This window comes from Monodelphis domestica, chromosome 4, assembly GCF_027887165.1.
Source record: "Monodelphis domestica isolate mMonDom1 chromosome 4, mMonDom1.pri, whole genome shotgun sequence".
NCBI classification, from domain to species: Eukaryota; Metazoa; Chordata; class Mammalia; order Didelphimorphia; family Didelphidae; genus Monodelphis; species Monodelphis domestica.
In genome coordinates this window covers 10,193,575-10,219,393 of record NC_077230.1, presented here as the reverse complement: position 1 = coordinate 10,219,393, position 25,819 = coordinate 10,193,575, and the positions used below count along the sequence as shown (strand labels likewise).

The following is a 25,819-nucleotide window of genomic DNA, read 5'->3' as shown; positions in this document are numbered from 1 at the left end:
CGATCTACTCTTCGCCTTAGGCTGTTTGCATTTTAATCAGATTTGAATCATAATACAATATTCTTGTAAAACTTGCAGATGATATCAAGCTGGGAGGAATAGCTAACACACTAGATGACAAAGCCCTCATCCACAAAAAATCTTGACTAGTTAGAGCAGTGTTGGACGCTAATAAGATAAAATTCAAGAGAGATAAATTTAAGATCATTTCAACTTCACAAATGTAAGTTGGAAAAGGCAGTTATCGGTACCCAAAACAATGTCTGGAGAGTTTTAATGTGCCTTCCTTGCATAAATAGAAGAATAGGAATAAAGAGATGAGCAGCTATTCTGCCCTGGTTAGACTTATTGGAGCCTTATGTTCGGGGCTGAATTTTAAGAGGATATTGATAAATTAAAGAGTACTCAAGGGAAGGAAGGAAAGCAATGGAATACTGAAGGTCCTTGAGGCCAACTCATACGACCATTTATTGAAAAAACCGGGGCTATTGAGACTAAAGGGGAGAAGACTCAAAGAGGACTCAGTTTGGTCCCAGTGGGTAGAGCCTCTAGACTCTAGACTAGAGCCTGTTGGGCAGGCAGAGCCCTCACCTGGTGAAAGTTGCAAAGAAACAAAATGATGTTTGGACACTGTTGCTTAAAATTTGAATGTGGGGGGAGAAAAGTATAATGTGGTGGCATATTTTCCCTCTTTGAAGGTCTTCAAGCATAGGCTGTATGACTACCTGTATCACTAATTCTTTGCGGGTATAGGTTGGACCAGATGCTCACTGAGGTCCTTGCTCACCCTCAGATTCTGTGTTTGTGATTCTTTGTGTTCACTAGTACTTGCTGGCTCAGTGCAACATACTGTTTTCTGGAAAAAAAATGGCACTCAGATAATGGAATATATAATGCCTACTGAGGTTAACTCTATTCTGTGTGATCCATGAATATTTTATTATATGTAATGATTTGCTACATAAACAGTAAACACATATTTGGTGTAATTTGTAGATACTGTTTTTTTTTTTAAACCCTTACCTTCCCTCGTGGAGTCAGGCAGAAGAGTGGTAAGGGCAAAGAAATGGGGGTTAAGTGACTTGCCCAGGGTCACCCAGCTGGGAAGTGTCCGAGGCCAGATTTGAACCCAGGACCTCCCATCTCTAGGCCTGACTCTCAATCCACTGAGCCACTCAGCTGCCCTCTGCAGAGACTGTTTTTTGACAGGGAACAGAATAAAGTGAGGATATAAATTTTACCAGCTCTTCAGAGACAGCAGTGATGTTCTTCGATAGACATACTTTGGACATATTGTGGGCTCAGTTCAAGACCACTGCAATAAAGTAAATATTGCAATAAAGAGTCACATGAATATTTTGGTTTCCCAGTGCATATAAAGGTTATATTAACTATCTGTAGTCTATTAAATATGCAATAGCAGTATGTAAAAAAAAAACACCCCAACATATGTACCTTAATTTTAAAAAAATGCTTTAGTCTGAGCAAGTTGTAATCTTTTTGCTGGTGGAGTGTCTTGCTTTGGTGTTGATGACTGCTGACTGATCAGGGGGATGGTTGCTGAAGGCTGGGAGAGTTGTGACAATTTCTTAAAATAAGACAACAATGAAGTTTGCTGCATTGATTGACTTCTTTTCACAAAAAGTTTCTCTGTAATATGCAATGCTGTTTGACAGCATTTTACTCACAGTACAACTACTTTCAGAAGTGGACTTAGTTCTCAAACCCAGATGTTTTATCAACTAAGTTTATGCAATATTTAATTGTTTTATCTCAGGGAATTGGGAGGCCTGAGGAGAGATGGGGAATGGCCAGCCAGTAGAGCAGTAGGAACAAACCCATTTGTCATTTAAGTTCGATGCTCCAAAACAATTATATAATAACGTTACAGATCACTGATCACAGATCATTATAACATAATCATGAAAAAGTCTGAAATGTTGCGAGAATTACTAAAATGTGACACAGAGGCACCATACAAGTACATACTATTGGAGTAATGGCTCCAATAGACTTCCTCAATGCAGTTACCACAGTTGTGCCCCCCCCCCCAATATCTGCAAAATTCAATAAAGCGAAGTGTCATAACATGAGGTATCCTTGTATTCCCAACTTCCTTGGGCACTTCATGCTCTATAGCAAATCTATAACAAGACTCTCATGAGGGCATAGATCAAAAAGTTAACAGAGGCCTTGAAGCCATTCAACCTGAACTTCTCGTTTTACAGGTGGGAAAACTGAGGTCTTAGAGTGATTAAGTGACTTGCCCAAGGTCAGTATTAATGTTTTAAAATTCAGGTCCTCTGACACCAGAGCCAGTGGTTTGTTTTTTTTTTTCATTTTATCATTACTGCTGCTATCAAATATACATGTGGCACAAATACTTCAGTTAGGATATCAGCTCACTGGTCTCTGAATAAATATGGCACTTTTAGTGGATCAATAGTTAATTTCTTGTTTATAGGTCTTAGTACTCTCTGCTACCAGTCTACCATTATTACAGAAGCAGAAGTGGCACCAGATTGTATATGATTGAGAACCATTAAATTTTTTTTCTGTTTTGTAAGTTGTTATGGCAAAAAATTTAGTAAAGGAGGCAGCTGGGTGGTTCAGTGGATTGAGAGCCAGGCCAAGAGACAGGAGGTCCTAGATTCAACATGTCGCCTCAGACACTCCCTAGCTTTGTGACCCTGGGGAAGTCATTTAACCCCCATTGCCTAGCCCTTACCTCTCTTCTGCCTTGGTTTTAAGATGGAAGGCAATGATTTAAAAAAAAATTGAGTAAATAATCTTTGAGCAATGAGTGTTTCCTTACCACACATGTGTCTCTAGACCAGTACTCTAGCTGAGAGTTTGCTTTCCCATGCTTTCCCATATTTTTGAAAACCCAGTGTTTCTTTCATGGAATTAAAAAAGGACTTTAGTGTACTACAAAACAATGTTAATTTTATAGGACTTTTTAATATTCTGGTTTTCAGAATGTTGAGATCTTATTGTTCGCATTTCAGTCTTCTTAATATTTTTCATTTTTATCAATTTTTATTAGAAAAAACTTAACATTTTGTGGATTAGCTGGGGTTGTGGGAGAAAACTTAAAACATCCTCTTTACTATATACATAAAATATTTGTTAATTATAAGTTTTGTTTTTACCAAAGGCAATTTCAGTTTAAACATCTGCTTTGTGCAGTGTGGGGTTACAAAGTAAAAAGAAAATAAATTATCCTCAAAGAGCTTATATATATATATATGTGTGTGTATATGTATATGCATATACATATATATATATATATTTATATTTTAAGATGAAAAAGTTTTTATTTTTTTTAGTCACATGTAGAAACAATTTTTGATGGTTGTTTTCTGACATTATATAATTCAGTTTTATCCACCCCATGATAAATAGTCTGATATAGGTTATGCCAGTGCTTTCATACAATATATATTTCCATATTAGTCATATTGTGACAAAAGATACTTATAACACATAACAGTAAAACACTCAAGAAGGAAATAAAGTGGAAGATGGCATACTTTGATCTGCAATTAGATTCCAACAGTTCCTTCTTTGACTGCGGATGGCATTTTTTTATCATGAGTCCCTTGTGGGTATCTTGGGAGACTGCTTTGCTTATAATAGTTTAGTTTTTCACAGTTGATCATTGTATATTTCTGTATACATTGTTCTCTTGGTTCTGTTGTTCTCTTGGTTCTGCTTACTTCACTTTGCATCAGTTCATATAAGTCTGAAATTATCCTGTTCATAATTTCTTATTCCTCAATAGTATTCCATTACAACTATGTACCACAACTTGTTCAGCCATTCTCCAAGTGGTAGACAACCCTTCAGTTTCCAATTCTTTGCCATTTCGAAAAGAGCTGCTAAAAATATTTTTCTACAAATTGTTCCTTTTCCTTCCTCTCTGATTTCTTTGGGAAACAGACCAAGCAGTGGTATTGTTGGGTCAGTGGGTATGCATAGTTTTATTGCTCTTTGAGTCTAGTTCCATTTTACTCTCCAGAATGATTTGATCAGTTCACAGGTCTACCAACAGTATATTAGTATTCCAATTTTCCCATATCCTCTCCAACATTTATCATTTTCCTTTTTTGCTTATGTTAACCAATCTGATAGATATGGTGTATCTCAAATAACATATATTTTTAAAATGCCTCATATGTTTTCATCTGCATTTATACTCCAACAGTTCTTTCTCTAGAGAAGGATAGCATTCTTTTTCATAAGTCCCCCAGATTTGTCCTGGATTATTGTATTGCTGTTAGTGACAAAGTCTATCACATTTTACTATTCCACACTATTTCAGTTACTGTGTATGATGTTCTCCTGGTTCTTCTAATTTCTAGTTTTTTTGAAACATGATGAGTTTTTAAAAAGCATATACAGAAAAATGCAAAGAAAATTAGGCAGAATGACAAGAAATAAGGGAAGCATTCAAGTTTTCAGAAAAACAAAAAATCATAGAACTGTGTTTGGACCATGGATAATCTACAGAGAGGAAAATGTACACTTTTGCTTTTACATTTTTTTCCCATAGTTCATTTGGTTTATGCTGTTTCATAGGGAGAATTCATTGCTGAGATTTCAGTGTTGATTTTAATCTATCTGTAAACATATTTATGTAGACTATAGGTTGTGCAGTTAGCCCTAATTCTTGACTTTTCTTTTTAATTTCTACCAAAATACTTAGGGTAGAATCAGATACAAACAGTATAATTAGAAATTATCCTCTAGGAAAAGAAAAAATGCATCCTTAGAAAATCTAAACAAATATTTACTGCATTAAAAAACTCTTAAAGGAAGCCACACAAGAGGCACAAAAAATATGCATTTTTCTGTTAAGTAAATATCAAGTTTGGTTTTAGGTAGTAGCTTCTTACCCCATTAAAAAATAGTTTAATTAGAAGGTTGGCCTCCTTGAAAAAACTAAAAGTCACAAAATGACAGTGAAATAAAAAATATTAGGCATTTTCTTTTTCTGTATTTGGAAACCAGATACTTATGAAAAACAGATAACACAAGTCTAAGGAGGGCAGCACAGGTCCGGAGTTAGGAAAATTTACCTTTCTGAGTTCAAATATGGCATCAGACATATAAAGATTAAAATTAATATTCAATACTCCAAGTATTAATTTAATACTATTTATTAAAATCCACTCAGAGCAAAGAGGAATGAAAAAAACCAGGGAAAGGAAAAAACCACTCCATTCCTCCACACTGGTACAAGCCAGAGAGAGAGAGAGCTTCCTGGAGAGCACTAGCATGAAGGAAGTTAAAACTGAATACCAAATTAACCAATGATGCATGACAGGAAAAGGAAAAGGGGATTGTGGGAAATGTAGTCTCTAGGGTTCAAGATTCTAAATGAATACATTTTCTTTTGTGATCCTTTGGGAGACCAGTCTCCCCAATGGATCATGAAAACATAACTAACTTAATTTGAACTAGAGGTATATACAAATATTAGAGTTTTTAAAGGGAGATTACAATAATTTGGGGATAAGAGGAAAATAAAAAGGAAAAGGAACAAAACCAATAATAGATGCTTTGACAAAAAAGGCAATTAGGGGGCAGTCCCCTTTGGCATAAGAGTGTACATTCAAAACAAAAGCATTTCAATCCCCCCAAAGTTCAAATTTGCCATATCTCAAAGTTCACTCTGGATCTTCTGGTGCAGTGTGTGGTCTCAGCAGGCATCTTCACGGCACCTTCTAGATTTTGAGAGTTAGGCTCTTGTTCTAAATTAGGCTCAAATTCAAGTCAAAGTTCACAACAATAACATCGTCCCCCCTTAGGAAAATAATAATGCATTCCCTCCGAGGAGGATACAGGGATACACATAGGAATTACACAGGGATACATGGTTGAGTCATAAGGCATGTGAATCAGTATCAAAGATATCAAAGAAATAAAAAAAAACCTCTGAATCAGATATAAAATATAAAAAGAAAACTTGAAAAAAATTCTGGGAAGAAGGAAAAAAGAAAAAAGAGAGAAAAAATATCACAACTCACAACTGGTTCTTGTAGCAATCTGTGTCCCATAAGTGTACAACAACAATCAGTCAATAACCCAGTTTAGCAGGCTGGACTACAGTAAGTTGTCACATCATGAGAGAAAATAGAAAAAGAGACTAGATCTTGAGACAAATGGGAAATATAATTTCCTGGTTCAACCCTTTTCTTTGCTTTTTTGGGGGGGGTAATGGAGCCAGAACAATTGATGTTACATCCTTGATATAGGGTGTGGTAAAAGGAAGCCCTGCATTTAACACATGTTAAATAGCCAGAACCTCAAGTTTCACACATGATCAAGACATTGTACTTTTTGTGCAGAGTGAGTGTTGTCAATCCCTGTAGGATTGGTTTAGTTTCTTTAACTTTTTGTGCTTGTTTGGCATTTTGTAGGTCAATTTCTGTGCTCCTTTGTGGTCAGTTTCTCTGTGGATTTGACATAGTCATTGAGGAAAAAGTCTCATGATATTTAAATAATTAGTGGCAGGTTGCTATAGTCCAAAGCTTTTTTAGGTATGCTTTTATATGTTAGGTAAACAGACATCTTAGGTTATGCTATTGCAAAAACTAAAACTAATTAAAAAAAACCTTTTCAATTCTAGTGATGTGTGTTTCAAAGGCAAAAAATGAGAAAAGAATAGAAAAAAATCAAATACTGTATGACACAAACAAAATATTAAAATTGTGTATATTTCACAATTACAAAGGTAAAGTATAAAGGCTAATTTTCAAAAGATAAGATTCATTTCCTCTTTGACTTACCATGATCTGCAGTGTGAGTACAAATAAAGTAGATAAAACAATGTGAGTACAAATGAGGTAGATAAAATAATAATACATTCAAGAAAATACAAAAAATTAGAAAAGGCACAAAATGTTACAAAAGGCACATCAGGTCAATAAAGGTCACTAGTATAGATTTTCTTCTTTGAGGTAGTGTATATGTTGCCCCACAAGGCAATTTGCGCAAACACAAGGATCAACCAAATAAAGTGCAACAAAATAGTGCAAATCCAACAATAAATAAGTCTTATCACGTTTAATGGTGAAATATAATCAGTACAAGCAATTATTCATCATCAATAGAAGGTACTTGTTTTACATGGCTACAATGAATCCATGAGTTCCTTTCTCCAATTTTTATGGCTGTTGGTGTAGTTAGTAGGATCTGGAATGGTCCATCATAAGCAGGTTCAGTCGACTCAGTACTTTTGAAATTCTTTATGTACACACTATCACTTGAGTTTAAATCATGAAGTGAGAAATCTATGAACGGCAGCTCCAGAGGTGTGGAGTTCTCGCAATGTTGTTTGTAATTGTCTGATATGTGTAGCAATGTTTGTATCCCCTCCTAACAGTGAGGTATAGGCAGGAGTAAATGGTCACACCAGCTGTGTGACCTTGGGCAAGTCACTTAACCCCATTTGTCTCTGTTTCCTCATATGTAAAATGAGCTGAAGAAGGAAATGGCAAATCATTCTAGTATCTTTGCCAAGAAAACCTAAAATGGGTTCATGAACAGTCTGACATGATTGAAACAACTAAATAAGAAGTCTAAGTAGGAAAAATACTTTCAAGATGGCCCAAGTACTTTAAAAAACACATTTATAATTAATTTGTTTTATGTGAAGTGTGGATAATCTGATCTAATACTATAGATCTGTAACTTGTGATGAAAAAGTTTTCAGCATCCTCTATAAAATATTAAATTGGTTAATACATACAAATAATGTTTATTATAGTCTTCTTGTATAAGCTTTCATCATTGTTCTTTTTCTACAGTATTTCCTTGTTTAGCAGAAGAAAATGTCTGAATTATGGACAGTGCTTATTATGTAGAGTTAGAGCTAAATGGAGGCACAAAATATAATATCTTTGTGTATTGCGATATAGACCATTTTCTAAATTTCTTAGCTACTTCACAACCGTTTCTGTTAACTTTGCTTGTAGTTATTATTCTTCCTGAACCGACCATTTCCTTTTGTTACTATCCATAATCTTTTCCCAAAGAGTAAGGGTTATATTTATTTGGATTTATTTGAAGGAATTTAGAGACCAATTGCTCATAGTCAACTAGATAAGTAGACCAGTCCCACACCATAAAGATGTCTCAGATCAATGAAATGCTACCTGAAATCTCAGCAGGTCCAGAGCTAGCAAACACTTCACATTATATAACATCTTAGTGAAATTGCTACATAGCCCTGGTGCTTATGTTTTACTTCTTTAGAAACCTCTGTGTCATTTGTGACTCTATTTTCTTCACCCCATATGCTGAAATCAGTTACCAAATATTGCAACTTCGATCTCCCCAATGGTACTCAAATCTGATCCCTTCTTTTTACTCACATGGTTACCACCTTATTTCAGGCCCTCATCACTTCTTACCTATTACAGCCTCATCACTTTTTCCCAAATTATTACAATGGTCACTAATTGGTTTCCTTCAAGTCTTTCATAGCTTCAGTACACTTAAATTCATGACTACACTTTTCTTTAAGAATGAATTTGATTATGTAACTCACCTTTTTAGTCAACTCTAGTAGCTCCTTATTGTCTCTAAGATAAAATATAAATAAAAATTTTAAAAAAGCTTTTAAAGCCCATAACAACTTGGTCCCAAACAATCTTTCCACTCCCATCATTCTTTGACTCAGAGAATCATTTGCATGGAGTTGCTAATTGAACCCATGGGAACCAATGAGGTCAAGTGATATCATCAATTGGCAAAATATAGATGGTCAAGAGAAGAGGCCACAGGAGAGATCCTTGTGGGACACTTGTAATGAGTGAGCATAATTTAGAGGACAGTTTAGCAACATAATCTCAGAAATGGTCAGAGAGAGGGGATGAATAAGATCTTATCAAAGGATATGTCAAAAAAGAAGAAGACAGAGAAAGGCACTAGATAATAATTAAGAGATCATATCTTTGGAGAGAAAAGTTTCAATTGAATGATGAAATAAGAAGCCAGACTGCAGAGTGGTTAGAAGAGAGTGAAAAGAAAGAAAGTGTAAGCACTTAATATAGATATCTTTTTCAAATTTAGCATTGAAAGTGGAGAGATATAGGACAATATCCAGTGGGGATGGAGGAATCAAGTGAGTTTTTTAAAGATGGGGTTATTCTAGGAATGGTTGTAGAGAATTAACCAGTAGGTAAAAAGAGATTGAAGATTAGTTAAAAGAGAAAGAAGAAAATGAAATTACCAGTATCAAAAAAAGAAAAAAAAAGGTAAATTCACAGCTCATGAAGAAGTAAAAACAATTATTAGGACAATGTTTCTCAATTATATGCCAACAGAACAGGTAATTTCGATGAATATTTACAAAAATATAAAATTCTCAGACTAACAGAAGAACACTCCATAAACTGAAAAAAAAAAAGAGGGACTATACCAAATTCATTGTATGACACAGATGTGGTCTTTTTTTTTTTTTTTAATAAAAAACCTTACCTTTCATTTCAGAATCAATACTATGTTAAAATAGGAAATAAGAATTAGGACATGAGTGATTGACAGGGCATGGGATTAGAATTTTACCTGGAGGGGTGGAATATATTCCCAGAGAAACAGTTAAGCAACTGACAATCTCTTTGGACCTGGATTAAGGAGGAGAAGTATTTTCCTGGAGCAGCTTGAGAAACCATCATTCAAATTACAAGAAAAGAAGGCAGTCTTCATTCTTCTAACAGTTCTAAGGCAGAAGAGTGGTAAAGACTAGACAATGGGGGTTAAGTGACTTGCCCAGGGTCACAAAGCTAGGAAGTATCTGTTTCTGGATTTGAACCCAGGACCTCCAATCTCTGGGCCTAACTCTCAGTCCACTGAGTCACCCAGCTGCCTCCCATAGATGTGGTTTTGATGCCCAAATGGGAGTGTCAAAGCAGAGAAAGAGAACTATGGACCAATTTTACTAATGAATATTGATGTAAAAATTTTTTAAGTAAGATACTAGTATAGAAATTATAGCAATATGTCACAAAGACCAATCATGATAATCGGACTGGATTTATATAGCAGGAATACAGGACGGGTTCCATATTAGGAACATCATAAACTATATTAATAACAAAAACAACAAAAATCAGATAATAAATAGATGCAGAAAAAGCTTTTGGCAAAATATACCATCTGTTCTTGTCAAAACCACTAGAAAGAACAGAAATAAACTTAACTTTTAAAAAATGGTAAATAGGATTTATCTAAAATTTAGAGCCAAGATTCTCTATAATGAGGATAAGCTAGATTTCTTTCCAATAAGATTCGAACTGAAGAAATATCCTAATATCATTTCTAATTAATATTGTACTAGAAATGCTAGCTCCAGCAATAAGACAATAAAAAGAAACGAATAAACATAGGCAAAGATGAAATAAAACTATGATCACTTTTTGCAGATGATATGATGGTTTACTGAGAGGACTTTAGAGAGTCAATCCAAAAACTAAAACTTCATCAAAGTTGCAGGATATAAAATAAAGCCACATAATCTTCTGTAGTTCTGTTTATTTTCTGAAAAATTGAGCAGGAAGATACAGAAAGAGAAATTCCATTTATAAAAACAGAAGATACTATAAAATACATCACAGCCCACCTGCCAAGATATACATAGGAAGTATATAGCATAGCACAATTATAAACTCTTTTTTTACCCAAATAGAAGCAGATCTAAAATAATTGGAGAAATATTGCTTATGGGTAGACTGAGCCAATATAATAAAATATAATAAAATGACTATACTATTTTACTGTTATACAAAATTAGTTTATTTTAGTACCATACTCCCAAAGGAACTACTTGATAAAACTAAAATTAAAAAAATCATCTAGAGGAATAAACAAAAGGTCAAGAATGTAATTGCAATTTATTTTCTGTTCTCAAAGCATAAAGTCTTTCATTGTCAAATTGGTAATGGGTAAGGAATAGAGAAATTGATCAATTGAATAAATCAGACTTATATGATACAGAAGTTGACATAACGTAGTTTTGATAAACCCCAAGATTCCATCTATTGGGTCAAAAAGTAATTATTGGGGAAAAAAAAAAACCTTGGGAAAACTGGAAAACAGTCTGACAGAAGCTAGTTATAGTCCAACATCTCACAATATGTATCAAAAGAAGCTCCAAATGTGTGCATGTATTTTATACATAAAGGTTGGTACCACAATCAAATTAGAGGAGCATGGAAGAAATTCCCAGTCAGATCTATGGATAGGGAAAGAGTTCTTGACCAAATAAGAAATAGTTTTACAGGAAGTAAAATGGAAAATTTTAATTATCTAAAATTTTAAAGTTTTTGCACAAAACCAATTCAGCTAAAATTATATGCAGGAAATTGGGTGGGGGGGATCTTTGCAGAAAGTTTCTCTGACAAAGATCTTTCTCAGATCTTTTTTGGAAATAAGATCTAATTTCCAAGATATATAGAGAACTGATTCAAATTTTTAAGAGTAAGAGACATTCTCCAATTAGTGAATAATCATAGAATACATCCCAAAATTTATTTCTAATTTATGCATCTATCAAAATGTTTGCTGTAATCTTAATTTGCTTTAGGCTGGTTTTTTGTTGTTGTTGTTTGTTTTTTACCTATTCTCCTCAGCTTCCTTTGAGTCCCAAATAAAATCCCATCTTTTACTGAAAGACTTTCCTAATCTTTCCTCTGTCAGTTATTTCCTATTTATTCTATATATAGCTTACTTTATATACATTTTGTTCACATGTCATCTCTCCCATTAAACTGATCTTCTTGAGGATAGGCAATTGTCTTTTTCCACTTTTTGTATCCTCAGTGCATAGCACAGTACCTGGCACATCATAGGTCCTTAGATGTCTATTGATTGGTTAAATGGCTGAAATTATGGTATAGAAATGTTGTGGAATATCATTATCCTGTGAGAAATAATGAAAGTGGTAGTTTCAGAAAAACTTGAGAAAACTTGTATGAAATGATGCAAAGGGGAGTGAGCAGAATAAAGAGAAGAATTTATATAATAACAAAAATATTGTGAAGACAAACAACTTTGAAAGACTTAGGAATTTTATTCAACACAATGACCAGTTATATTTCCACAGAATTCATGATGAAGTACATATACTATCCACCTCCAGATAGAGAAGTGATGGATTCAGAGTAGAGATTGAATCATCACTCTCTCCCCACCTCCCTTCCTTCCTTCCTTTTCTTATGAGTAGAAGTCACACAATTTGAAATTATATAAATAGGTCATAATTTTTATCACTAGAGGAAATATGCACATCACTGGAATTCCCTATTGGTCGACTTATTCCAAGCATAAAAGAAGTTTTCTTTTTCTATTTAGTTTTCTTTTCTCTATTCTGTTATAGACCCATCAAGACCTGGAACTCTATTTATTGTAATTCATTCTCTTCATTCATGATTATTTTTTCATTTAGGGAGAAATATATTAAGTTTAAGAAGGCTATGTCCCAAATCTTATTCCCGATTCAGCAAGTATCAATTTATTACATATTTTGTTATCTTTATTTGTGTAGATTTTTTTACCTCCTAGATTAAGCTGTTTTCTCCTCCAAATTCTTTCTTATTTAATTTATAGTATCTTTTTATAGTAATTTATAGTATTAAACTATCATCTCTTCTAGTAATTCTCTCGAGACCAAACTTTAAATTTATCTCAGCCTCTTCTTTGTAGTTTCCTTGAGCTACTTACATTTGAAATGTCACTATGTCTATATAATTTCTTTGTTGTCACATCTTCTATTTATATTTCCAGCATTACTTCCCAAAATAGAAGCTTTTGTCAGGTCTAGGCTCTGGGTACTCCTGTATGCTTTGAAGGAAAGGTGGGCCTCTGTTCCATTTACAGTGGTTTTATCTCATTTTTGATTGCTGGTCCTTCCTTCTGCTGGTATTTGCTCTGCACAAAAGGTTATAGTTCCTAGGATCATTCAGTGTCATGGTACAGTGCTGAGATCTTCTAGACTTTCAGTGATAGCTCAGATAATTGCATATAAACAACTTTTAAGAGCCACCAGGTGAACAGATTAATAATCATCTTCTGGGTAAAAGGTTTATTGCTTTCCTGGCTCCCATCTTCATTTCTGAAGTCGAGTTCCCATGGGTGCTTAACCCAGAGGTTTCCTCACAGGAGTACTTAGGCCTTTTGAACCTAGGATCTGGGTTTTCCAGGATCTTCTGGTTCCTGCATTTGGAAACTTTTGGTTGGAACATTCTGAGGTTGAGGGAGTTGGGAGGTCCCCCAGTGCTATGTTTGCCTCATCCCGACTCACGACCATAGTTTTTAGTGCCTGCATATTTCCGAATGTCCACTTATGCTGACATAGGCTAGATGAAAGTACTTACTGTAGTTTATTTCTTAGTCATTATTTAATTTGCTGTTCTTTTATTTTAAGTTTTCTCAAGTATATATGTGGGATTTGGGTTGTTTTATCCACACTGACATTTTGATTAGAAATTCTTTACTTTACCTTTTTAATAGGTAGAAACTAAGGAAGAATTTGTTCAAGTGAGAAAGAGAGATTTGGAGCGATTGACAACAGAAGTGATGCAGTTACGAGACTTTTTACCCAAAATACTGAACGGGGAGATATTGGAGAGCTTCCAGAGATTGGATGTTGTAGAAACAAGTAAGTCGTATTGCACGGAAGTTGCAGTAACAAGTGAACAAATAAAATGTATTACTTTATATGGGGAAAATAATCATAAAAAATTTATTACCAAGCCCTAACAGACTATAAATCCTGGTATGTTCCATTTCCACTTCAAATTTAGGAAACCTTACATCTTTTATTTTTGCTTATTAAGATTACATTTGATTTCGCTAACTTACTCAGTTTGGTCTATGAGGCTTAAAACAAAGAGATATATGATTGCCAAAGGGATTCATCACTGTAATGGAGGAGATTATAGCACGGAATCCCTTTATTCCTGGGAGAGTTTGAGGTCCTTTCCCCTGCCCTCTCCCCTCTCAGTTACAGAACTTCTTGGAAGAGAGTTATAATCACTCAAAATATTTTGGCCTCTCCACCCACAAAAGAAAGACCTCCAAATGAAAATATTCATTGTCCAGATTTCAACATGAATTTGGATGAGACATTGTCTTGAGACTGTTCATTAGCATATACTGTATATCTGAGCAAGATAGTATAATTAGAACAATGAATTAGACTCAGAATTTAAATAGAGGAGGAAAGCAGGCTGGATTTCTCTTGGGAAATTGAGAAATTCTTTTTGACCAACAAGCTTCTCATGAAAGCACAGGCCTCTTTTCAGTACTAACATTTAACTGGTGGTGTCCTATGGACGTGTTCCGGAGACGTGGAATACCACTGCTGCTAAAGAAGTAAAAATGAAATCACACAGAGGATAGGAGGAGCTGATGAATGTAATAAGCAGGCTGTCTACCCTATGTGACATACAATCAGTATTTGGCTATGCCATATAACCAACACATAACCAATGAGAAACTCTGAAGATGGACATGAGTAGAGGATATCATCAAGGTATTGTTGGACCAGAAGAGATGATATAGTCACATGACAAGAACAAAAAATGGTGATTGGATAGCCAGATTGCTCAGCTAGTATCCTTGTGATGTTAGGACAGTCAATAAACACTAATTAAATGCCTGTTGTTTGTCAAGCATTGTGCTTAGCACTGGGTATACAAAAAGAGGCAAACAACTATCCTTGACCTCAAGAAGCTCATAATCTAATGGGGATGTATCAAAAAACACATCTGTACAGACAAGACAAATAAAAGGTAAGCAGGTGATAATGAAAAGAAAGAAGGTACTAGGATTGGGACTAATACTTACCATCAATTCTAAGACAGAGAGTAAGGTTTAAAAAAACCCAAAACAGTAATAGGGAAGTTGTGGAGTGGAGGGGCAGTTTAGGAGAAAAGATAGTTCAGTTTGGATATGTTGAGTTTAGGATGTCCACTTGACCTCCAGTTTGAGATTTCTGAAAGATAACTGGAGATGGAAAAATGGAGGTCAGTTTTTGGTTAGAAGATAGGAGAATTATCATAATAATTCCATCCGAGGAGGGACTACTGAGGTCACCATATGAAGTAGCACAGAAGGAGAAGAGAAGAAGACCCAGGGCAACTTGAGGGAGGGTGGTCAGATAGGAAGAAGGAGAACCAAGAGAATGGTGTTTTGAAAACCCAGAGAGAAGAGAGTATCAAGGAAGAGAGAGTAATCAGTAGTACCAGAGGCTGCAGAGAAGTCAAGAAGAATGAGGATTGAGAAAAGGCCATTGAATTTGATTAATAGGAGATCATTGGCAAGTTTGAAAAGAGCAGTTTCAGTGGAATGATGAGGTCAAAAGTTAGACTGAAAAAGAGATTTAAGAAGAGAGTGAAAGGAGAGGCACCTATTGTAAAGGGCCTTTTCAAGGAATTTACTACAATGGGAAGAAGAGAAATAGGATGGCATCAAGGATGGAAACATCAAATGAATGATGATGGGGAGACATGGGCATGTTTGTAGATAATAATAAGGAAGGCACCTACTTTCCTACTTTAGGAAGAAATTGTCTGTAGGCTGCCAGCCACTGTCAGAGCCTTGGACCTCGAATGGATCTGAAGTGCTCCTTTACAGATTGCAGCCCCTGCCTGGGAATCCCACAGTCAGCCCTAGTCTGATTGCAGGTCTCAGAGCAGTAGGTGGAGGATGGGTGTGTGTGTGTGTCCAGTCTCTCCCTTATACCAGGGAAACCGACTCTGCCTACCTTTAAGTTATGTTCAGCAGGTGAATCCTGTGACTCTTGTCTTGTTGTTGGATTTGGATTTCTGTCTTTTAAGATTTGTATAGGATAGTCAGAGAGGTGTTCGCATTTGCCGCTTCTAAGCCAACATCTTTTACTGTATTTCTAGGGAGGAATTGAAGATAAGTGATAGAGGGGGCAATTTGCTTTTTTTTTTTTAATACTTATTTCACATTGTTGGAGAGAATGTGGCAAAATTTGGACATTAACTCTTTGCTGGTGGAGTTGTGAATTGATCTAACCATTCTAGAGGGCAATTTGGGAATTATGCCCAAAGGGCTATTAAAAGAATAGTATACCTTTTAATGCCACTACTAGGTCTGTTTCCCAAAGAGATAAAAAATGGGAAAGGACCTTTTCATACAAAAATATTTATAGCTGTGCTTTTTGTGATGGCAAAGAATTGGAAATTAAAGGCATGTCCCTCAATTGGGGAATGACTGAACAAATTGTGGTATATGATGGGGATGGAAAACTATTGTGCTATAAGGAATGATGGACAGGATGATTTCAGAAAGAACTGAAAAGACCTACATGAACGGATGCAGAGTGAAATAAGCAGAACCAGGAGAACATTTTATACAGTAACTGAAATATAGGGGAATAATCAAATGTGACTGATTTTGCTACTTATAGCAATACAGTGATCCAGGAAAATTCTGAGGGACTTATGAAAAAGGATGCTATTCAGTTCCAAAGAATTGTTGGAATAGAAATACAGATGAAAACATATGATTTATCACTTGTTTATTTGGGTATATGATTTAGGGTTTTGATTTTATAAGATTATTCACTTAAAATGAATAATAAGGAAATGTTTTATGTGATAATACATATATAACCCAGAAAAAAAAACTATTTAATTAAATATTTTCTAATTTCATTAAATTTTTTAACATTCATTTTTTAAAATTTCAAGTTCCAAAATCTCTTTCTCCCTCCCTTTGCTTGGGATGCAGTGGATGATCTTAACATCTTTGCTCTTTAACCAATCTCTAAGTACTCCACAGTGTCTGCTTTAGCCACTTTCATCCTCTCATTCTATCAGGGGAATTCTTCACATTTCTGGGGTAGACAACCAACTCATGGATGGTTTTGAAGCCTATTGGTTACCCTCTACCTAGTTTAGCCCATCTGCCAAGATGATTTGTTAGGATGTGGATAGTATACGTGCTACAACTTCTTTGGAACCAGAGGTGAGCTGGGTGGCAGGTAGACACTAAAGGAGGAAATCAGCTCTGAAAAGGGCTTAGAAAACCTTCATGCCAGAGGTACTAGTCTTTCCTGAACACTCTGTATATCCTACTAACTGATGCTAGTAGTAGTCTCTCCGTAACCAAGGATGATGATTGTCTTTGTGCGCTTTCATCTGTGATGTAGATGAGTGTGCACAAAGACACTTGTGCGTGAAGGAGATTTAAGTGGAAAAGTCGGTGCAGAGACAGTCCCGCTCTCTCGGTGCTGGAAGCCTGGGTCCAGTGGCACGAAAAGTCGTTACACCTGGAGTCTTCCTCAGCTGCATTGGATGGCCGTGTTGTCTTTTGTGCCCCAACACGCCCAGAGCACTCCACAGTGCTTTGCTGTGTCGCCATCTCAGCCATTGAACCTTCTTGTTGGTTTCTTCTGCCTGTTCCACAGAAGCAGTCTTCACATGCTGGGTGAGCAAAGCCCTGGTTCACCAGGGGTCGACGACGACCCGATGGCTACCCTCACAAGGTTTGGCCGGCCTGTCGAAGCTGTTGCCCGGGGTGTGGCTGCTGCCGCATGCTAGCAGCTACTGGGAGCCACCAGTGAGAGCTGGGTGTCAGGTAGGGGTCAGAGGCTGGAGAGCTGCCCTAGGAGGGCACGACAAGCCCTCCATACCAGAGATACTACCCCTCCCTGAGCACCCCATACAGATGATATATCTGCATATATACATATATACATTATCCTTTCTTTTTGTCCAATAAAATATTGGGGAGGGGGACTAGGGACAATTTTGTGATATGACTGATTGTCATAATGAATGTCATGAAGAATTAATTCAGAAACATTGGCCAATAGCAAATCTTAATTCTTTGGTTAATGTATTGTTTTATTTTTTTTTTTAACAAGGGAAGGTTCTGCTGTATGTGTGGATTGTGATTGGGAAGTCATAGTAATGTAAAAAAGCATCAATAAAACATTTTAAAAGTTTCAATTCCTTTTTAGATGTTTTTGTGAATTTTTTTAACACTTTATTCTCAGGATTATAAGATTATCATAAGGAAAAAAATATTTATAAAGTCTTTTATGCTCCTTTAGTTCCCTGGATCTCTAATCTCGTCAATATGGGTATATCATTAGTGAACACTGTAGCCCATCCACATGTCACCATATGCCATTCTTGTCCATGCTTTTCCACACAACTTCTTTGGAAGATTTACTCAATAAAAATGGAGGTATATTTTGTGGATACCAATGTGGTACTCATTTTGACCATGGTTTGACCTCTTAGGCAACATGGTTGATCTACTACTCTTTATCATAATATGTTTTCTTATGCTACTTCTGGTGAATAGATCATATTTGGAAACATGCCACAGTAGGGTTTTGGTGTCTACCATAAATCTTTCCATTGTTCTATGGATCACCTGCAACTTTTGTTCTCGTACTTATCATATAGCATCATCAGGAGACTGTTTAAGTTGAAATGATGGACTTTGGGGGTGGGCTCACCTTGGGGCTATTGAAAGCACCTTTTAGAGTATAATATGAGATTGAGAATGCAATGCTGTCTTTCCTTGACAATACTTGGGATTTGCTCCTTCATATAAATTTTGTTATAAATTCCAAATATTTCTATAAAGTGATCACTATGTGGCTTGATTGATTTAGGGATAAATATGTGAATTCATTTTATATTAGGGCTCCCAACAATGAGAAATTAATGCTTATTCAATAATTTAAATATTCTTTTATTTCTGTAAAGAGTGCTTATATTGAATGACATTTCTCTTTTGATCATCTCTGACTAGTTGTGTTAGTACTAAATACTACTGATTTTTGTTGATTTATGTATGATTTACTACTTTAAATTATCCCTGTTAAATTTTCTCCATATATCTATTAATTCTAATTTTTCTAACATTTCATTCACTTCCCTTCTTTCTTATTTATTTTTTTTTTGGGTTCAATTTATATAGTTCTGAAAGGGGAAGGTTGAGATCCCCCACTTGTATGGTCTTACTATTTATTTCCTCCTTAAATTCCTTTAATTTCTCCTTTAGAAATCTAGATGCTATACCAATGCATGGTGCATAAATGTTTAGTAATGACATTACTTTATTGTTTATATATATACATTTTTTATTACATTACTATATTATTTATATATACGCTTTAGAAAAAATGTAATTTCCTTCCTTATCTCTTTTAATCAGATCAATTTCTACTTTGGCTTTGTCTGGTGTCGTGATTGCTACTCCTGCTTTTTTTACTTTAGATGATGCATAATACATTCTGCTCCAGCCTTTTACCTTTAATCTATGTGTATCGCCCTGCCTCAAATGTATTCCTTGGAAACAACATATAGTAGGATTCTGGTTTTTAATCCACTTTACTATCCCTTCTGTTTCATGGGTGAGTTCATCCTCTTCATATTCAGAGTTATGATTACTAACAGTATATTGCCCTCTACCATATTATCACCTTTAGTTCCTGTTTTATTCCCTTTTGCTGTTTCTCCTCACCAGTATTTTGCTTTTTGTTGTTCCCCCGCCCCCCATTTTCCCCTTTCTTCAATGACCTCCCCCTTCCCTTGGCTTATTCCCTTTCTACTTCTCTGTAGGGTGGTAGAATTCTAATCCCCACTGAGCGTATTTGCTTTTCCCTCTCTGAGCCAGTTACGATGAGAGTAAAGTTTAAGCATTGCCTGTCACCACCTTTATCCTCCCCTTTCTACAATGATTCTTCATGCCGCTTTGTTATATAATTTACCCCATTCTATCTCTTCCCTTTTCTCTCAATGCAACCCTCTCTTTCACCCCTTGATTTTTACATACCATTCACATGCATACATGTCATACATGCATATTTCATATCACATTTACATACTTATCATACCATCTTATATAATCACTCATATACATCATATCATTATAATCAGCTTACTTCCCCACCCTCTTTCTGAGTAAATTCCTTCTATCTTCTCTACTACTAAGAGTAAAATGTTTTTAAACCCTCACCTTCCATCTTGGAATCAATACTGTGTATTGGCTCCAAGGCAGAAGAGTGGTAAGGGCTAGGCAATGGGGGTCAGGTGACTTGCCCAGGGTCACACAGCTAAAAAGTGTCTGAGGCCAGATTTGAACCCAGGACCTCCTGTCTCTAGGTGTAGATCTCAATCTACTGAGTTACCCAATTGCCCCCTACTAAGAGTAATTTTTGAGAGTTTCAGATATTCTCTTTCCATGTAGACATATAATGAAGAGAAAGGGGAACCTTTGATTTATCTCTGTTCCCACTGGAAAAGCTTCTAGTATTTTTCTACTTCAGAGTAAGAAAAGCACTTTGAGGCCTACTATACATAAGTGAGTGCGATATTTTTCCAAAAACTTTTTTCTGATTCTATTTTTATAATCATATGGAAATTAAAAAAAAGATTAATGAATAATTATATTAACTATTTTGCTAATGTAAAATTTTTGTATCCATGTATTCATTGTACTCTTAATGGATAATTTTTTTGTAGTATGGGAATTTGGGCAGGTAGGGGATGTGATGAGTATAGTACTTGGCCTGGAATTAGGAAGACCTGAGTTCAAATCCTGATTCACACACTAGCTGTGTCTCTGGTTCCATTGCAACACTGGGCAAGCCACTTAACCTTGTTAATCTCTGTTTCTTTGTCTGAAAAGTGAGCTGGAGTAGGAAATGGCAAGCCACTCCACTATATTTGCTAAGAAAACCCTATATGAGGTCACAAGTTGGATATGACTGAACAGCAAGAGCAAGCATAGGAATCATTTAGTTTTAAACCATTTATTGGAATTTACTTATAAAAGCCATCTAGACCTTCTTTCTCTGTTTTAAGTTTCAAAATGCAAAAATATGTACTTCAGCGTGGGTATAAAATATATTCCACTTAGACCTTGGTGGCTTCAAATCTCTGAACAGTCAAGAACCTATAAGTAAACTATAAAGATTTTATCTAAAAAGAAAAGAGATGCCACAAAGCACATGATGTACTTTCTTTCCAAGCAAATATTCCGTGCTTGCCCAAGATAAGAGCCTGGGAGGTTCCTCTCAGACTTCAGTCTTCTTGCTTATTGCTGCCTTTCTAGCACTAGTACTTTCATGTTCCTCTCACTATCCAAGGCTGCTTTCTTAAAGAACCTTTTCAACTGTGACATCTACTTGTACCATGTTTCCAACTTACTTCTGTTTTCCCTTCAGGAATGAAAATATCCATTCCTAGTAGGTAGAGATCTGGACTGAGGGTCTGGAAGACTCAAGTTTGAATCCTGCTCACATTCTTAGGAAGTACATTCATCACCCTGGAGCAAATTGCTTAGCTTCTCTCAGCCTCAATCTCCTCAGCTGAAAAATAGATATAAATGTGACAAAACATGTGGAACATTTCTCAGACCTTGAAAGCAAAACAGATATGAGCTATATTTTTTCATCTACGCATGGACTCAGCTACTTGTTAGGTACAACGGATATAATAATTTTTACTTGAACTCTTCCAAAATTTATTTGTGCCACATTGTATGTTTTATTTACCTTTGCATGAAATATTCAGATTGTCTTGTATCAGGATCAGGAAGGTGACAAGCAAAAGCTTTGAACAAGCAGTTTAATTAGATTGGTTTTGAGGTAAATTAGCAATATTTTATTGTTCAGTCAGACGTGTCTGACTTTAGTGGCCCTATTTGGGATTTTCTTGGCACAGATACTGGAGTTGTTTGCCATTTCTTTCTCCAGCTTATTTTATGGATGAAGAAACTGAGATAAATAGGGTTTAGTGACCTGCCCAGAGACAACCCAGAGGGAACTGGTAAGTGTGCCACCTACCTGCCCTTTTTAGATCTGAAAGGACATTATCCCTCTTATGAACAAATTCTCTCAATTGATAGCTGAGATAACTAAGCCCAGAGATATTAAGTGCTTTGCTTAAGGTCCCCCGAAAGTGTCAGTGACTGTTTTTTTTTTTATACTTATATTTTCCAAACTTCCTGGTGCAGGGTCCTGTACACGTGTGACACTGGTTTCATAGGTCTCTCCTTCAGTGATTGCTATTGTCTCATCAGAGAAGGTTAGAGTAGTAGTCTTAACTGGTTATCTAGAGAGATTTCTGTCATGGCTGTGGAGAAACAGAGAAGCTGAAGTTAATAAAGATGTTTGAGAGAAACTAGAGAAGAGAGCAAAAAAGAAGTTGGGACTTTTTTGCTGGTGGAACAGTTTAAACCTTTATCTCCTATAAAGGATAAAAGGAGACTTTACGAGGAGGCTTTACTTAGTGTCTTGAGTGAACTACACAGAAGGAATTGTGGTTTTAGAAGTCAACTTGTTAGAGTGATATTGGAAGGGACTGGCTATAATCTTTCTTCCAATCTAAAAAGCTTGGCATATGGCTTCTGATATATTACATGAACCCAGCATTTATCTCTTGGGGTTCACGCATTCATTTTACTGGTTACTTGGGGGGGTTCCCTATTGTGACTGGCTGTGGTGCTACCACATTATTTCAGGACATAGTCTTGCTACTTGCTACTGTAGTTCCTGAATCTCCACTGGTGTGATTCCTGTTTCTACAAATCAGTCACAGTAATGCCATTAACTCTTAAACATCAAACAGCAAAATCAAGAACAATAACATAATGTTTACTATTAAATAGAAGGCAAAGACAGGAATAATCAAAGCGTAACAGTCCATACCTAAACCTAGGTCACATTCTTCAATCAATGTGTATAATGTCTGTGGGCCAGAGAAGAGGCACAAACGTACAGATACCTAGCAGAGAGGTACCTGAGAGTGTCCATATATTTGGGGGCAACTTGAAACTCTGGCCACTATCAGCTTAGATATGAGTAATCTTTTTAGCTAGTGATCAGTACCATGTCTTCTGCTGGGCAGGGCTATCCTTCTCTTCTAAGCCTCTCTACTCTCCTACTAGACACAAAACTTCTCTACTACTTTCAAGCCCACAAAGCAGTGCTGAGATCCTTTAGCTAACATCATCTTTAAGCTTGGAATTTTAAGAACTTTGATAGGCCTGGGATCTACAAAGCGTTTCAGGTTTGTTTTCTACTTATTGCCTTTAAGGCAGTATCTCTTCTTGAGTTATAAAATGCAACAAAAGCAAATAACTGGAGAATTTACCCTCTTTCAAGTTGTAGATAGCACTAGAAAGCAAGGCATCCTTTCCCCAGATAGCTTCACACAGCACTGGATGTATCTGGTGGCAAAGAGGATAGAGTTCTGAGCCTGGAGTCAGGAAGATCTAAGATCAAATTTGGCCTTAGATACTTATTAGCCATATGACTTTGGATGAGTCATTGAAGCTGTTTCCTCAGTTTCCTCAATTGTAAAGTTGGAATAATAATAGTACCTACTTTGTAGGGTTGTTTTGAGGATCAAATGAGGTACCATTTTTTAAAAGTACTTTAACACAATGCCTGAAACATAGTAGATACTATATAAATGTTTACTCTCTTCCCTTTTCTTTCTTTCATCAATCAGCTCCCAACATGAAAGCTTGCTTTCAGTCAGATGAACTATCTATATCAACTGCAGAGCCATCAATAGTCATGTATCAACTATTCTCGTCTGTAGAAATCTTTATGATACAGGTATATAATAAACACATATAAATAGAAACGTATTGTCGAATTCTGCATTCTATTCCAACTTGCTTTCCTTTTCCAATTTATAGGTGAGTTCTTTCCATTTCCATTCATGGTGATGATTATTAATTGATTATTTCTTTACATTTGTCTACTTGTACTATTTCCTCCTTTTGTTTCTACGACCTCCCTTTACAAATAAGATAGTGATGAAAGAGAAGTTATTTGCTTGACACTTGCAATCTATAGATGAAGTGGTCTGTTTATACTTCATTGCTCCCCTTGCTTTTCTAGACACCTCATCCTAATCCCAGTCAAAATGAGAGTCAGAAGCAAAACATATTATTCTTCTGCTGAACTAAAAAAACCAAAAAGCATTAATCTTATTTTCAGATAAGATTATAATAATTATGGACAAGATAAGAGATAAGCAGAGAAATCAGATTATAGGTAAAAGCCCCACCAATAATGTACCTCTTTTGCCATTTGGCCATTCTTATTTTTTTAAGGAGTTATTATTTCCTTTGGCGTTATTTTATGCCTCTTCTGTCAAGTTGTTAATTCTCGTTATATAATTTCCTTTCATTGCTCTCACTTTGTAATTTTTCCTCTATAAATCTTTTTTTTAAAACCTTTACTTTCTATTCTCAATACTAAATAATCAATACTAAGTATAAACCATTCCTAGGCAGAAGAGTGGTAAGGAAGGGTTAGGCAACTGTGGTTAAGTGACTTGCTCAGGCTTACAAAGGGAGAGGAAGTTTCTGAGGCCTTATTTGAACCCAGGACCTTCCACTACTAGATTTGGTTCTCTATCCACTAGTTGTCTCTTCCTCTGTAAATCTTAATTGATTTTTAAATTTTATTTTGCTCTTTAAAAAATATCTGTTTCTTCTTTACAGAAATTCTGGTTATACTTGTGAACAATCTGCATTTTTTTCTTTGAGATTGTTTTCAAGTCATTGTCTTCTGAATTTTTGTCTTGAGTCATCATAGTAGCTTTTTTTTAAAAAAATTTTTTTTTAAATATATTTTATTTGATCATTTCCAAGCATTATTCGTTAAAGATCATTTTCTTTTCCTCCCCCCCACCCCCCATAGCCGATGCGTAAGTCCACTGGGCATTAGATGTTTTCTTGATTTGAACCCATTGCTTTGTTGATAGTATTTGCACTAGAGTGTTCATTTAGAGTCTGTCCTCTGTCATGTCCCCTCAACCTCTGTATTCAGGCAGTTGCTTTTCCTCGGTGTTTCCACTCCCATAGTTTATCCTTTGCTTATGAATGGTGTTTTTTTCTCCTGGATCCCTGCAAGTTGTTCAGGGACATTACACCGCCACTAATGGAGAAGTCCATTACGTTCGATTATACCACAGTGTATTAGTCTCTGTGTACAATGTTCTCCTGGTTCTGCTCCTCTCGCTCTGCATCACTTCCTGGAGGTTGTTCCAGTCTCCATGGAACTCCTCCACTTTATTATTCCTTTTAGCACAATAGTATTCCATCACCAACATATACCACAGTTTGTTCAGCCATTCCCCAATTGATGGGCATCTCCTCGTTTTCCAGTTTTGGGCCACCACAAAGAGCGCAGCTATGAATATTTTTGTACAAGTCTTTGTGTCCATTATCTCTTTGGGGTACAGACCCAGCAGTGCTATGGCTGGGTCAAAGGGTAGACATTCTTTTGTCGCCCTTTGGGCATAGTTCCAAATTGCCCTCCAGAATGGTTGGATCAATTCACAACTCCACCAGCAATGAATTAGTGTCCCCACTTTGCCACATCCCCTCCAGCATTCATTACTTTCCTTTGCTGTAATGTTAGCCAATCTGCTAGGTGTGAGGTGATACCTCAGAGTTGTTTTGATTTGCATCTCTGATTATAAGAGATGTAGAACACTTCGTCATGTGCTTATTAATAGTTTTGATTTCTTTATCTGAGAACTGCCTATCCATGTCCCTTGCCCATTTATCAATTGGAGAATGGCTTGATTTTTTGTACAATTGATTTAGCTCATTATAAATATGAGTAATTAAACCTTTGTCAGAGGTTTCTATGAAGATTTTTTCCCAATTTGTTGTTTCCCTTCTGATTTTAGTTATATTGGTTTTGTTTGTACAAAAGCTTTTTAGTTTGATGTAGTCAAAATTATTTATTTTACATTTTGTGATTCTTTCTATATCTTGCTTGGTTTTA

General features: G+C 35.9%; 1 protein-coding gene across 4 annotated transcripts in view; it reads left to right on the top strand.

The window, feature by feature from the left end:
- The window catches only part of HSF2BP (heat shock transcription factor 2 binding protein), a 128,115-nt gene that overhangs the window by 16,798 nt on the left and 85,498 nt on the right, over positions 1–25,819 (top strand). For 3 of the 4 annotated variants that reach the window (XM_056797100.1, XM_007493205.3, XM_007493203.3), the window contains exon 2: positions 13,519–13,666. In XM_056797100.1, the coding sequence (XP_056653078.1) occupies positions 13,585–13,666 (82 nt within the window). In that variant the 5' untranslated portion in view covers positions 13,519–13,584. Of the gene's footprint in view, positions 1–78; positions 224–13,518; positions 13,667–25,819 lie in introns of all 4 variants that reach the window. The other variant, XM_056797099.1, reaches the window with a different exon arrangement.